At 47.1% G+C, this 13,952-nt stretch overlaps 1 protein-coding gene across 1 annotated transcript in view; it reads left to right on the forward strand.

Moving 5' to 3' along the window:
* Positions 1-131: 131 nt before the first annotated feature.
* impdh2 (IMP (inosine 5'-monophosphate) dehydrogenase 2) overlaps positions 132-13,952 on the forward strand; it is an 18,564-nt gene continuing 4,743 nt past the window's right edge. Inside the window, exons 1-11 of the mRNA XM_079740816.1 lie at positions 132-575; positions 3,674-3,722; positions 5,210-5,311; positions 5,722-5,796; positions 6,820-7,026; positions 10,022-10,109; positions 10,677-10,876; positions 11,533-11,623; positions 12,059-12,154; positions 12,813-12,956; positions 13,385-13,529. Coding sequence (XP_079596942.1) covers positions 478-575; positions 3,674-3,722; positions 5,210-5,311; positions 5,722-5,796; positions 6,820-7,026; positions 10,022-10,109; positions 10,677-10,876; positions 11,533-11,623; positions 12,059-12,154; positions 12,813-12,956; positions 13,385-13,529 — 1,295 coding nt within the window. The 5' untranslated portion in view covers positions 132-477. The remainder of the gene's footprint in view (positions 576-3,673; positions 3,723-5,209; positions 5,312-5,721; positions 5,797-6,819; positions 7,027-10,021; positions 10,110-10,676; positions 10,877-11,532; positions 11,624-12,058; positions 12,155-12,812; positions 12,957-13,384; positions 13,530-13,952) is intronic.

Below are 13,952 nucleotides of genomic sequence, written 5' to 3' on the forward strand. Positions count from 1 at the left end.
ATGAATGTTATGGAAATGGCGCCATCTACCGTAAATCCATCAGTACTGATCGCTCAACGAGTCGTCTGATCTGGTGTGGGCGGGGCGAGCCGGATCTGACGTCTTGGGAGAAGTCGGGGAGGAAAACCGGTTTGACTGGAGGTACACGATACACGTGCTAGTTTACCCCTTGATACAGGCCATGAGGCCAACAAACAACCTGCAAGAAAACAAGACTGGGGACACCATCAATTATCGGCCGTTCCCGTTCAATATCTAACTAACCACACACCCTGGGGATCCAGCCTTAGGCAGTGGTCGGGGATAGCCTATTGTGCAAGTGAGGAAGACGTCCCACCCGGAGCGTCCTGACACTGTATGCGACAACACGCAGGCGCCAAGCGACTGGGAAAGTTATCGCTGGGTCTCTCGGGAATTCGGACTTTTGCTTTTATTTAAAAAATAACTGAACATTGAATCGGTAACGTTTCGGACGCCATGGCGGAATTCCTGATCAGCGGACAGACTGGTTACATCCCGGAGGACGGATTGACGGGCCAGCAACTGTTCAACGGGGGAGACGGGCTCACGTACAAGTAAATGGCACCCTACTTTTATGGCTTCTGCTGCTAACCTGCCAGGGTCCAGCCCGAGCGGACGGTGGCCTTAACGTCAACGGATCGGGGGACCAGTCCCCCTGCTACAAGGCAAAATTAGACATATTTCTCATTGCTGAGGGCAGATCAAGACGTTTCCGCAGGATTGTCTCCGTGGGATTGTTAATGCACCCCTAAGCAGTCCTGTTTATACCGGGGGTATTTAAGCGGTCTGTGTTCTCAGATGCACGTATTTTCTGGAGCTACCCCCAACAGTACTATTCTTACAATAATCCATATTTTCAACGACCCCAATACTGGCTAACGGCGTTGCATTGTTTTTCTTTGTCAAACCTCCCCCTTACTTGTTTGACATAACAGAGCATGGTTTTGTAGAACAGCAAATCCATTCATCCTCGGTGTAATTTATGGACGCTGCTCCATGTGGCTTGACTCTAAATATACCATTGTATACCAACAGTTCCCACATTTAGATCCTTGCACAATGTGTTGCACAAGACTCGACCCATACGTTCCTCGAGTCCGTATAAACATGCATCCACTCTGGACTCTGGACTCTTGTGTCAGGTACTAGCAGTGGCGGTTCTAGAACAAATTTATTAGGGGGGGCCAGTGATTAACCAGAGGGGCACAAAAAAAGGCAAAATAACTTCACCAGTCTGTATTTTTCTGTAAAACTATCTTAAATTGATGGAGCTTATGCCCTAAATCATCAAAATCATATAATCATTTATTTTTTACAAGCGTGCAAGAGAGGTAGGGCCATAAAAAATGAAAAAAAAATACAGTTCAGGGTACAATATGCAGTGTGTTAATGTGAAACAAAAACTCCAGGATACAACAAAGTGCAAAACAATTGCATTTTCCTATATATTTCATCAGTTTCAGTGTGTAGAAACTTTGTTCCCAAGAGGTTGAGCTTACAGGAAGGGTTACAGCCATCTTGCCCAGTCTAAAAAGCTCAACGAAAACGTCCCTGTTCTACTGTTCTTTCCTCAATTCATGATAGCTATTAGAAGAAAAACAACGTAGGGGCTTGCCATCCCTCCCTACTTAACTAAGTCAGGTAGCCTACTACTCTTTACTCAAATGTATTTGTTATCCCAATGCAAAAGCCAAAAAAGGATGAAAATACGTGGTTAACATCACAATATTGTGTAGACTAGACCTAGCAAGGATACTGACATTTGGATACTCGCTTCTGCTTCGATTCGTTGCTTAGATATGATTAAGTTTCTAAATATATTGAGACCAGACATTTACAAAGTTAATTTTCTCATCAGTGTGAGGAACTACAGTAACACGGTTATATGCAAGAACAACAAGTCACTTACGAAAGGAAATCGTTTTGCTTAGCTTCGACTCTTGCAACAGGAGAAGCCGTGGCTCCTTTCTCCCGAATCGCTGAGCTCTCATTCACCGAGCAGCAGCACCACGGTGTTTGGGTGCACCGCTCTAAGTTACCCGTGTAGAACGTTGCATCGCATTAGTTCTGTAAGATCAGTAAAATCATAATTATTTTATTTGGTCAGCACAGGGGGGGCCAGGGACATGTCTACAGGGGCACTGGCCCCCGTAGGCCCCTGTGTAGAACCACCATTGACTACAAGCCACAGTGGGCATGCAAAACAACCATAAAAAAGTATGACTCCATAACTATCCATCAACCACATTGTTCTTTTTTCTACTTTTTGTTCATACACTTAATTATTAAATAATTAATTATCGACCACACCAACAAATGAATCTCTATGAATAAATCTTTAGCCAAAGTTCAAGTAACTTTAGCAATGCGACACCTCTTTAGTATGTATTATTCATAAACAAGTATATGTATATGTATATATAAAATGAATTCTGTGATCCTTAAATCGTGCACGATTATGAATTACACTCTTCACGTTCGTGCAAAATCAACCGCAACCATCAACAAATCGGCTCCCATCTTTCATACGGGAGAATCGCCTTGAATGAGAATGTGCTTGCAGAGGTTGTGTCGTTTTTAGATGCCCTGCAGCTCGCTGCTAATTCAAGAAGAGAGCAACCTGATGTGATTCGTTTCTTCTGTATCCAACACAACCAGTTTAGGGATTTTAGGTGTTCAGACACCCTGGGGACCAGTGCCGGGGACCATGCATGGAAAGGGAAAGTAGGTAGGTCAGGTAGGTTGAATGTGTTAAAATGGGTTCATTGTAGGCCTGTATTAGAACACAGCCAGCAAAGGAAGTTTGACATTAATGTCCACGTTCACTTGCTCCATTGACACTGAACCAGTACACACAGACCACCCCTGTCAGCCTTTGCAAAGTGCGGGCGATGCGTGGCCATGCACTTCCATTTCGTCCCTTTTGCTCACGGGCGAATGAGTCATTGGACCGATGGCACGCCTCGTGGCGAGGCGTTTTGGGATAGGCACCATGGGTACTGACATACCTGGTACAGTACCCATGGCGTTCAGCAGACACGCCTGGCATACACATTACGGTAACAGGACACTCTTCCCCCCCCCCCCTTTTCCACCCTGCAAACATCGCTCGAGAGCTTATCCCTCTCTGGACGGTTCCTGGTCAGTGTTCAAGGGTTCTATTCCTGGTCCTGGGGAAAACATCCAGCGGGGATATTTTTACTTGTAGCATCTGCCCCGTTCCGTCCAGGTCAAAGGTCGTAGGGATGGGTGTAAGGGATGCGTTGTTGTTGGATGAAGCTTGTTGACATCCAAAGAGACTTTTGGAGAAAACAGGCGTCAGGCTTTGAAGCTTATTCCCTAAACCCGCATCGAGATGAACAGTAAATCCCCCCCAAATAACCAAATACACAAACATTATCAGGTGTCAGGAAATGTAGTATTCAGCGCTGATTTGAATCAGTTTATTGTTTCTTGTCGGTCTAATCAATGTCCATGAAGAGGTAGTGTCAAATTTTGCCCACCATCAGTTCATTATTAAAGAAATTACGCAATTTACATCTTATTGTATTAAAAAAAGAGTATTTGATTCTTTGTGTGTTGTACGGGTGCCATTGAGAATAATCAAGAGCTTTTGGCCCTAACCTGGAGCTGTATCTCTCCGTCTCCACAGTGATGTCCTGATTCTTCCAGGGTACATCGACTTCTCGGCGGACCACGTGGTGAGGGGTACAACTGCTCCAGACATACACCCTCTCCGTTCCAACCCGTCTGCCGTCGAGTCCTCCTTCCTCATGGCACTTGTTAGCAGGAAAGCCCACGCGATACAAAATCGAATACGAGTTCTGCTGGTTTATTGACGGTTTTGTCTTGACTGCTATGGCTCACTTTACAACGAGCAGGAAACACAGACCGTTGGTCTTAACCTTTCGATTGTCGTACAGGGTGGCCCAGTTCTATGACCCCAATTGCTTGCTTATTTTAGCCTGGTATTGGGCCAGCGTCTAATACCAGCACAAAATAAAACACTGTCCTGTCTAGCTCAAATTGAATAAACATCGCCGGGGTTGGGGGTTCAATTCCAACTGAGGCCCACACATCCCACACGTATGTTTGCACCCTACTTTGGGTAAAAGCACCCGCCAAATGGAAGCCATTTGTGGCCGCCTGCTGCTTAAATGGCAATCACGTGAAACTGTACCCGTATTGACCGCACCAGCCTTGTCTGCTATCTGAGATAGACCGATATGGTTTTTTCAGGACCAATACCGATTATTAGTAGTCAAGGGGGCCGATAACCGATATTTGGAGCCGATATTAATTTACAGAAAAAGGGAAAAGATTGGCGTCAAAATTTTGAATGATACAAACTCCAACACTTAACTTCATTTAAATGCTCACTAAAATGTTCCTATTCTCTAGCCATCCCCTCATCGTGCTTCCCTGCACTAAAACTAACTGAATTTCTCTCTCTCTCTCTCTCTCTCTCTCTCTCTCTCTCTCTCTCTCTCTCTCTCTCTCTCACACACACACACTTCTTACTTTTATGTTACTAGTAGTTGTGAGTTGTAGAGGACTGGGATGTTTGTTACAATTTCGGGAGAGTCTGCTGCCTTAACTTACCTCGAAACCAAACCAGACAAAACCTTTTCTCCTCTCTGCCGTGTGTGTGTGAGCACTGTGCATGCACAGCTTTCACTGCTGATTGGCTGTTACCCGTCGTGGCTCTGCGTGTAACCAGAGCGTGTAACCAATCAGATGGTGCTGTGGGTGGGACAATGCTGGAGACAGCGTAGTGACAGCAGACAGAGAGGCGTGGCTGCATCAGAGCCAAAATAACCCAGTTTTAAATTGATCTCTTATCGGCCGTCGGAACAATAAAAAAGGCCGATGCTGATATGCGTCAAAATGCCGAATATCGGCGCCGATAATCGGCCCGGCCGATAATCGGTCGATCCCTACTGCTATTTGATCGGGTCGATTCCGACATCATGTTTTATTGTTATATATTTCATTGTTTTTCATTGTTATATTTCATATAATATTTCATTTGTTTTAGTCTGTGTGTCTTGTGCACTGATGATGTCATGCGCTCTCGTAGAGTAACGGCTAGAAATCCCTGTCAGGTGGCTCGACCGAGCCGTTGCAGTGTATTCACATTTTATTGGGTGGGTTAATACACGTTGCAACTATCCCCGCCCCCTTCCAGGACCTGACCTCAGCCCTGACCAAGAAGATCACCATGAAGACCCCCCTGGTGTCCAGCCCCATGGACACCGTCACAGAGGCCAGCATGGCCATCGCCATGGCAGTAAGTACACAGAGACCCTTGGGCGATGCGGTTCGAAAAAACCCTAATGCTGACTGTTTCGCACACCCTCTCGTTTTAATATTGCGGGATCGATTCCAAGAACATGCGCAATATTGGGGCGTCAGTCGCCCAGGAGGTAGAACCTTTGACTTGTAACCGGGAGGTTGCTAGTTCGAAGTGTCCCTGAGCAAGGCACCTAACCCTAACTGCTCCCGACGAGCTGGCAGTCACCTTGCATGGTTGACACCGCCGTTTGTGTATTAATGGTTTATGAAAGGTGTTAAAATATACGTTTTTTTGGTTAAAAGCGTCTGCTAAATGCCCCAAATCTAAATATAATTTGTAGTAGTCCCCTGTAAACCCATGCATGATGCGCACACACCAAGCTCATTGGCGTTCCTTGTCTGCAGCTGACAGGAGGCATTGGATTCATCCACCACAACTGCACTCCAGAGTTCCAGGCCAACGAAGTCCGCAAAGTCAAGGTACCTATTTCGGAGCACCCATCTTTCTTTCTCCGTCACGCCATTTCTGTCTCGCTCTCTTTCTCTCTTTCCGTTCTCTGTTGTTTCATTGACATTATCGCTCACTCTCTGTCTCCTTTGTCCCTTGCCCTATTTCTCCCCTGTCTCTCTCTCTATTTCTTGTTTTGAGCACCTCTAATCAGGGCTGAACGATTGATCAAACCGCGAAATGATCAAATGGCTAAGGCGATAAGAGGAGTTCATAGGGAAAGATTTGATGCCCCTCAACGGTGGGGCCAAGGCCTGCTTTAAGGCTCTGGTAAAGTCAGTGGATCCACGGTACAGCATGCCACAACGCACATGTTGGGGCCAGGTTGCCTTACCGGAGCTATTTAAAACATGCAGGCGGAGAGTTGCAGCGGAGCTATAAACAGTTTTTCTCTACGACCACGTCCATCTGGTCAAGTCGCACATGTTAACAAGTTACATGTTCATGACAGCGACAGGAGAGATACGTTTATATGTTCACTGTATCCAATGTTGTGTTGGTCAATAATCCAGAAGATGAATCGCATACTAAATCACAATCACCATATTGGTCAAATTTTTTTTATTATTTTCCCAAATCGTTCAGCCCTACTTCTGATCTACCTTCCGGTCGGACCATCTTGTGCATCAGCTTTCCATGTTTTTATTCTTTGACTTTTCGTCTCCTATTCCCCTCCCGCTTTTAGCAGTGTCTATTGTCAGCCAACTCTTCCCTTCCCTCATTTTTCCTTCCACCTTCCTCCTCACTTGCCCAGTCAAGGCTTCCTTCGTCTTCCGTCGTCTCCTTTTCTTTTCAAGTCATTTCCCGGAGTTGATTTGATCGCCTCCCCCTCCTCCTCCCTTTGTCTCCTCCCCTCCATGTTTGGCGCTTCTCTCCTCCATGCCGACCTCCCACCGTTGAATCTGTCCTTCTTTCCCTACCACCTTATTGCCCCCCCCCCCCCCGCCTCCTCCCCAATCTCCCTCCCTCCCTCCCTCCCTCCCTCCCTCCCCCAGCGCTACGAGCAGGGCTTCATCACGGACCCGGTGGTGATGAGCCCGTCTGAGTGCGTGCGGGACGTCTTTGCGGCCAAGGCGCGCCACGGCTTCTGCGGCATCCCCATCACAGACAGCGGCCAAATGGGCGGCAAGCTGGTCGGCATCATCTCCTCCCGGGACATCGACTTCCTCAAGGGAGAGGAACACGACCTGCCACTCAGCGAGGTGGGCGGGGCTCATTGGGTGGTTTCTGATTGGTTCAAAGTGGTGGTGTTATTATTTTCTGGTTCAGAATGTTTGCTTTGCTATCTTTTGGGATGATGACGCCAGCTGTGCAAGCATTAATGAGTTTTTATCAGTAAGGATGTACTGATTCCACATTTTGGGGAGTTTTGGGGAGAAGGACAAATACATCGGATTTTACCAAAATGTTCTCTGAACTTGGGATTTTTTTCAGTAACACTGATAAAATTTGATAGATTTTCATGTTGACCATCATACAAGACAAATTACCACGGTTAAATAAAAGCGGTTTCGGGTTTTCAGGCTCGTTGTGTAAAGGTATCAGGTGGTTGTATCGTTGAAGGTTTACGAATACATGAGCACAGTATTACGAGTACTGGTATTTGTATCGGTGCATCCCTACTTATCAGCAACGGAACGATATGGAAACTCGAGCAATATGGTTGAGCTGATTTGTTCAGAGACTCTGGGAATAAGAGTTGCTTTCCGCTGATATTGATATTATTTCTCGATCAATGTAGACCAGTGGTTCCCAAACTGTGGTACGCGTACCCCCAGGGGTACGCCACGTGACACGGGGTACGTGAAAAAATGCAAAAGAAAAAAAATAAAAAACATCGTTTGTAAAGAGCGTCATTACATGTTTAAACCGGCGGATTAATAAGCGCCTGTTCACTCACTGTCATGCATAGACATGTATAGGCTACCCTCTGGTGGTCAGTGAATTAATTGCACTGCCGAAACAAACACGTTGCCCGCCGCCCGGCTAACCGCCGTAAATGGATAAATGGCTAAAAAGGATAAATTGCCCTTCCAGAGGGACATCCACTGCTGCCACCAGTCAGCTAACAGTCGAAGGTGCACTTTCCAGCGACAACAACCCACATTATTCGTCACCTTCAACGTCGTCTACCTTTGACCGGGATGCTAGCGATGCACCTGTGGCTGGTCACGCTGAGAGCATAGCCACGGACAGTGGTGAGGAGTCCGATGCAGAGCCTCCTGATGCGGGAAAGCATGCAGCGACGGGCAAAGGAACAACCTCGTCAAAAAGGCGAAAATATGATGAAAACTATATTGCTTTGGGGTTCACTAAGATTAATACTGGTGGATTTACTCGGCCACAGTGTGTTATATGTGCAAAAGTACTGTCTCACAACTCAATGAAACCGTCACTGTTGCGCAGACATGCTAATTTGAGAAATAAGCCACGGGAGTTTTTTGAGCGAGAATTGAGAGGACTTTCTACCAGTAAGACTTGCATACGGGAGACAGATACCGTTAATAGGAGCGGGCTACAAGCATCTTACATGGTGAGTTACAGAGTGGCTAAAACTGGCAAACCACACACTATTGTCGAGGACTTAATTGTCCCTGCTGCCATGGATATGGTCGGGACGATGCTGGGGGAAAAAGCCAAAAAAACTATACAGACCATGCCTTCATCCAATAACACTGTTTCTCGGAGAATCAGTGACATGGCCGAGGACGTGTTAAAACAACTACTACGTCGTGTACGAGCCAGTGAATTTTACGCGCTACAGCTGGATGAGTCGACAGATGTAGCCGGCCTGGCACATGTCCTGGTATATGTGCGATACATTCATGAAGGGACAATTAAGGAGGACATGCTTTTCTGCAAATCTCTGGAAAAAAGGGCAACTGGAGAGGACATTTTCAAAATGCTGGACACCTTTGTGACATCAAACGGACTTATGTGGACACAATGTGTTGGTATCTGTACCGATGGCGCACGGGCCATGTCCGGGAGACACAGCGGAGTAGTAACGCGCGTGCAAGCGGTTGCTCCTGATGCCACTTGGATTCACTGCAGCATCCACCGAGAGGCTCTTGCTGTCAAGGGAATGTCTGCCCGCCTGGGTTATCTGTCCGATATTTTTTCTCGTCTGAACGAACTTAATCTTGGATTACAAGGGGTTTCAGCAACCATATTCAACGTGCGAGATAAAATTGAAGCCATGATAAAAAAAGTTGAACCTCTGGTTAAACTGCACGGAGAACAACAACACAGAGGTCTTTCCCACGTTGCATGAATTTTTATGTGCAAATGAACTCTGCCTGACAGACAGCATGAAACACGAGATAACCGCGCACCTCCGTGAGCTGGCTGCACAGCTGCGCAGGTATTTCCCCGAATCTGACAGCTCAGACAGTTGGATACGTCATCCGTTTACAGATGTGCCTGCTTTCTTATCAACATCTGAACAGGAAAGTCTCATTGAGATCACAACAGATGGTTCCCTGAAAATGGAATTTAATCAGAAGCCACTGTCGGATTTCTGGATCGGACTGTGCACAGAATACCCCGTGCTGGCCAAACGCGCTGTTAAGACTTTGATGCCCTTTGCCACCACGTACATGTGTGAGAGTGGATTCTCAGCTCTGACAAGTATGAAAACAAAATACAGAGCAAGACTTTGTGTGGAGAACAATTTAAGACTCAGACTTTCTCAAATTCAGCCAGATATTGCAGACCTATGCGCATCCTCTCATGCACACCCTTCTCATTAAAGCTGCGGTGAGTTTGTAATTTAGTTTCAAGCGGTTTATAATTGAATATGTTCTAGAAATGTAGAAATGTTTGGTAGATTACTTTTTTCAAAAGTGAACTGGTGTTGCACACTAAAAATGCTGGTAAGAATTGATCCATTTGGTGAAAAATAAAATAATATAGAAATGTATAGAAATATGTGTGTGTGTGTGTGTGTGTGTGTGTGTGTGTGTGTGTGTATGTCCGTGCGTGCGTGCGTGCGCATGGTGATGGTGGTGGGGGGACTTACAGACAGGTTTTTTGTGTGTGCGGTAGTAGGGGGTACATGGCTGGAGGTCAGATGTCTAAAGGGGTACGTGGCTGTGAAAAGTTTGGGAACCACTGATGTAGACCAATATTTATATTGACATAACTATTAGCTCAATCATCTCGCCTTTTTTATGTTTACGACATGTTTTTTTTCAGGTTATGACCAAGAGGGAGGATCTGGTGGTCGCTCCTGATGGAGTGACACTTAAAGAAGCCAATGAGATTCTTCAGCGGAGCAAGAAAGGTGAGGTGGAAGTTCGGCTTCTTGCTCAGGAACTCTTTGACACTCCCGAGCAAGAAATAGAACTAGCAGACTAGATGCTAAGATACTTCTTTATATTACTGCTAAAACCATGAGGATCGAACCAGCAACCTTCTGGTTACCAGACCCGCCCGCCCTGCCTCACTGTTTGTTGACTGTTCACTTACAGATGTTTACTGACTGATTGGCTGACTGACTGTTGGTCAAACTGACTCCAACTCACTGTCGGATGTTTGGCTGTTGAGACATTTTGGTGACTGTTAGGTGATCCCCCCTCTGACTGACCGACTGTTGACCACACTTGGATAGTAGACATTGGTGACTGACTTACTGAGTGATGTCGACTGACTAATTGGCTGTCCGACTGTTTGTCAGTTGACTGACTGTCAGTCTAACCGACTCCAACTCACTGTGGGATAATTTACCGTTGAGCGACTGTTAGTCGACCCCCCCCCCGTTGACTGACCGGCTGTCGACGACACTTGGTGAGTAGGCCATTCGTGGCGTTAACTGACGAAGGCCCCTCCCTCCTCCTCCTCCTCTCCCCAGGCAAGCTGCCCATCGTGAACGAGGCGGACGAGCTGGTGGCCATCATTGCCCGCACGGACCTGAAGAAGAACCGCGACTTCCCGCTGGCGTCCAAGGACTCCCGCAAGCAGCTGCTGTGCGGCGCCGCCATCGGGACGCACGACGACGACAAGTACCGGCTGGACCTGCTGGTGCAGAGCGGGGTGGATGTGATCGTACTGGTACGCCACTGGGGCTGCTGGTTTTACTACCGCGGGCTCTGCCAATGGTTTTACCGCTGGTTTATCACTGGCTTACTGCTGGTTTAACTACTGCTGGTTTGACTACTGTTGGTTTTAACAATGGTCTTACTACTGGTTTATCACTGGCTTACTGCTGGTTTAATTAATGTTGGTTTTAACAATGGTCTTACTACTGGTTCATCACTGGCTTACTGCTGGTTTAACTACTGTTGGTTTGACTACTGTTGGTTTTAACAATGGTCTTACTACTGGTTCATCACTGGCTTACTGCTGGTTTAACTACTGCTGGTTTGACTACTGTTGGTTTTAACAATGGTCTTACTACTGGTTTATCACTGGCTTACTGCTGATTTAATTAATGTTGGTTTTAACAATGGTCTTACTACTGGTTCATCACTGGCTTACTGCTGGTTTAACTACTGTTGGTTTTAACAATGGTCTTACTACTGGTTTATCACTGGCTTACTGCTGGTTTAACTGCTGTCCGTTTTTTTCCAATGGTTTTACTTCTTGTTTAACGACTGTTGGTTTGGCTACTGCTGGATAGTCAATAGTTTATCATTGGTTGTATGGCTGCTCTTCCTATTGATTTAACCAGTGATTTGCTGACGGTGATGTCGTGCTTCTCTCTGCAGGACTCGTCGCAGGGCAACTCCATCTTCCAGATCAACATGATCAAATACATCAAGAACAAATTCCCCGACCTGCAGGTCATAGGAGGAAACGGTGAGACACGCACACACACACTCACTCACTCTTCACTCACTCACTCTTCACTCACTCACTCACTCACTCACTCACTCACTCTTCACTCACTCACTCACTCTTCACTCACTCACTCACTCACTCACTCACTCACTCACTCACTCACTCCTCACTCACTCACTCACTCACTCACTCACTCTTCACTCACTCACTCACTCACTCTTTACTCACTCACTCACTCACACACAGGGTTGAGCCACAGGGCCTCACACATAATGACACAATTATGTGTATGTCTTGAAAAAAAGTATTTTTCAAGAAATGTATTTTCTTGTTAAAATATTTTCCAGTTATCTGATCTTCTACCTCTCTCTCTCTCTCTCTCTCTCTCTCTCTCTCTCTCTCTCTCTCTCTCTCTCTCTCTCTCTCTCTCTCTCTCTCTCTCTCTCTCCACAGTGGTTACAGCAGCGCAGGCTAAGAACCTGATAGACGCCGGCGTCGACGGACTGCGGGTCGGCATGGGCAGCGGCTCCATCTGCATCACACAGGAAGGTGAGTGACGGGCCCCGTCACCAATCACAGAGGCCCATTTCACAGACCAAAGCCTGTTCAATCTGGCAGCCTAAATGGCCAAAACATATTTATTTGTCATTTTGTCAATATAGCAAATAGTTGAGGGACGGTAAAAATAGTCTGGTAAGAAATAATAATTCTAGTTTCATCCATATTCAGCTAATGAGAATGAAACACAAATCCACAAGTCTGTGGCGAACAGGTTAAGTTTTATCCAACAGTGCCCCCTAGCTGTTCTTACATCACTGTACATCGCAGCCTCAAGTGGCTGATTATGTGTTTACTGTCACAAGTAAGATTTAACAAAATAATCACACAGCAGCATTAAAATGAGATTTATTGAAATCAAATCATCATTCTTGTAGAAGCATAGTTCCACAATGAAGCAAAACTGTCATTTTAAAACTGCTTTGAGCCAATACAAGTCTAGGGCCGTATCTTATCAAATTTATGAAACACATTTCATCCCACTTTTGTCTTCCCTCCTCCACCCCTCCCTCTCCCCTCCCTCTCCCCCCTCCTCTCCCCTCTCCCCTCCTCTCCTCTCTGCCCCTCGTCCCTCCTCCATCTCCTCCTCTCCTCTCCCCCGCCCCCCTCCTTTCCCCCCTCCTCCCCTCTCCTCTACTCCCCCCCCCAGTGCTGGCGTGTGGGCGGCCGCAGGCCACGGCGGTCTACAAGGTGTCGGAGTACGCGCGGCGCTTCGGCGTGCCGGTGACGGCTGACGGAGGGATCCAGACGGTGGGACACATCACCAAGGCTGTGGCCCTGGGGGCCTCGACTGGTGGGTTGGGTGGTGGAGGGTTATGAGGGCGGCCGTTGGGGTTAGGTGTGCTCATGTCCTTGTGGAAGACCATTTGTCGTCCAAATTGGTTTCGTGATGCAGATCTCTCTCTCTCTCTCTCTCTCTCTCTCTCTCTCTCTCTCTCTCTCTCTCTCTCTCTCTCTCTCTCTCTCTCTCTCTCTCTCTCTCTCTCTCTCTCTCTCTCTCTCACTGCCTCTCTCTCTTGCTCACTGCCTTTTTGTCTCTCTCATTGCCTCTCTCTGTCTCTCTCTTACTGCCTCTCTCTGTCTCTCTCTCTCTCTGCCTCTCTCTCACTCTCTCTCACTGCATCTCTGTCTCTCTATGTCTCTCTCTCACTGTCTCTATCTATGTGTCTCTCTCTCACTGCCTTTATGTCTCACTGCCTCTCTGTCTCTCTCTCTCTCCAGTGATGATGGGGTCTCTGCTGGCCGCCACCAACGAGGCCCCGGGGGAGTACTTCTTCTCCGACGGCATCCGGCTGAAGAAGTACCGGGGGATGGGCTCGCTGGACGCCATGGACAAGAACCTGGGCTCGCAGACGCGCTACTTCAGGTACACTCACTCACTCACTACTGCTTCACACACTCACTCTCACTCACTCACCCACTACTGCTTCACACACACTCACTCACTCACTAACTCACTGCTGCTTCACACTCTCACTCACTCACTACTGCTTCACACACACTCACTCACTCACTCACCCACTATTGCTTCACACACACTCTCTCACTCACTCACCCACCCACTATTGCTTCACACACACTCACTCACTCTCTCACTCACTCACTCACTCACTCACTACTGCTTCACACACACTCTCTCACTCACTCACTAACTCACTGCTGCTTCACACACACTCACTCACTCACTCACTAACTCACTGCTGCTTCACACACACTCACTCACTCACTCACTCACTCACTCACTACTGCTTCACACACACTCACTCACTCACTCACTCACTCACTCACT

This window comes from Pollachius pollachius (assembly GCF_949987615.1).
Source record: "Pollachius pollachius genome assembly, chromosome: 8".
In the NCBI taxonomy this organism is placed as follows: domain Eukaryota; kingdom Metazoa; phylum Chordata; class Actinopteri; order Gadiformes; family Gadidae; genus Pollachius; species Pollachius pollachius.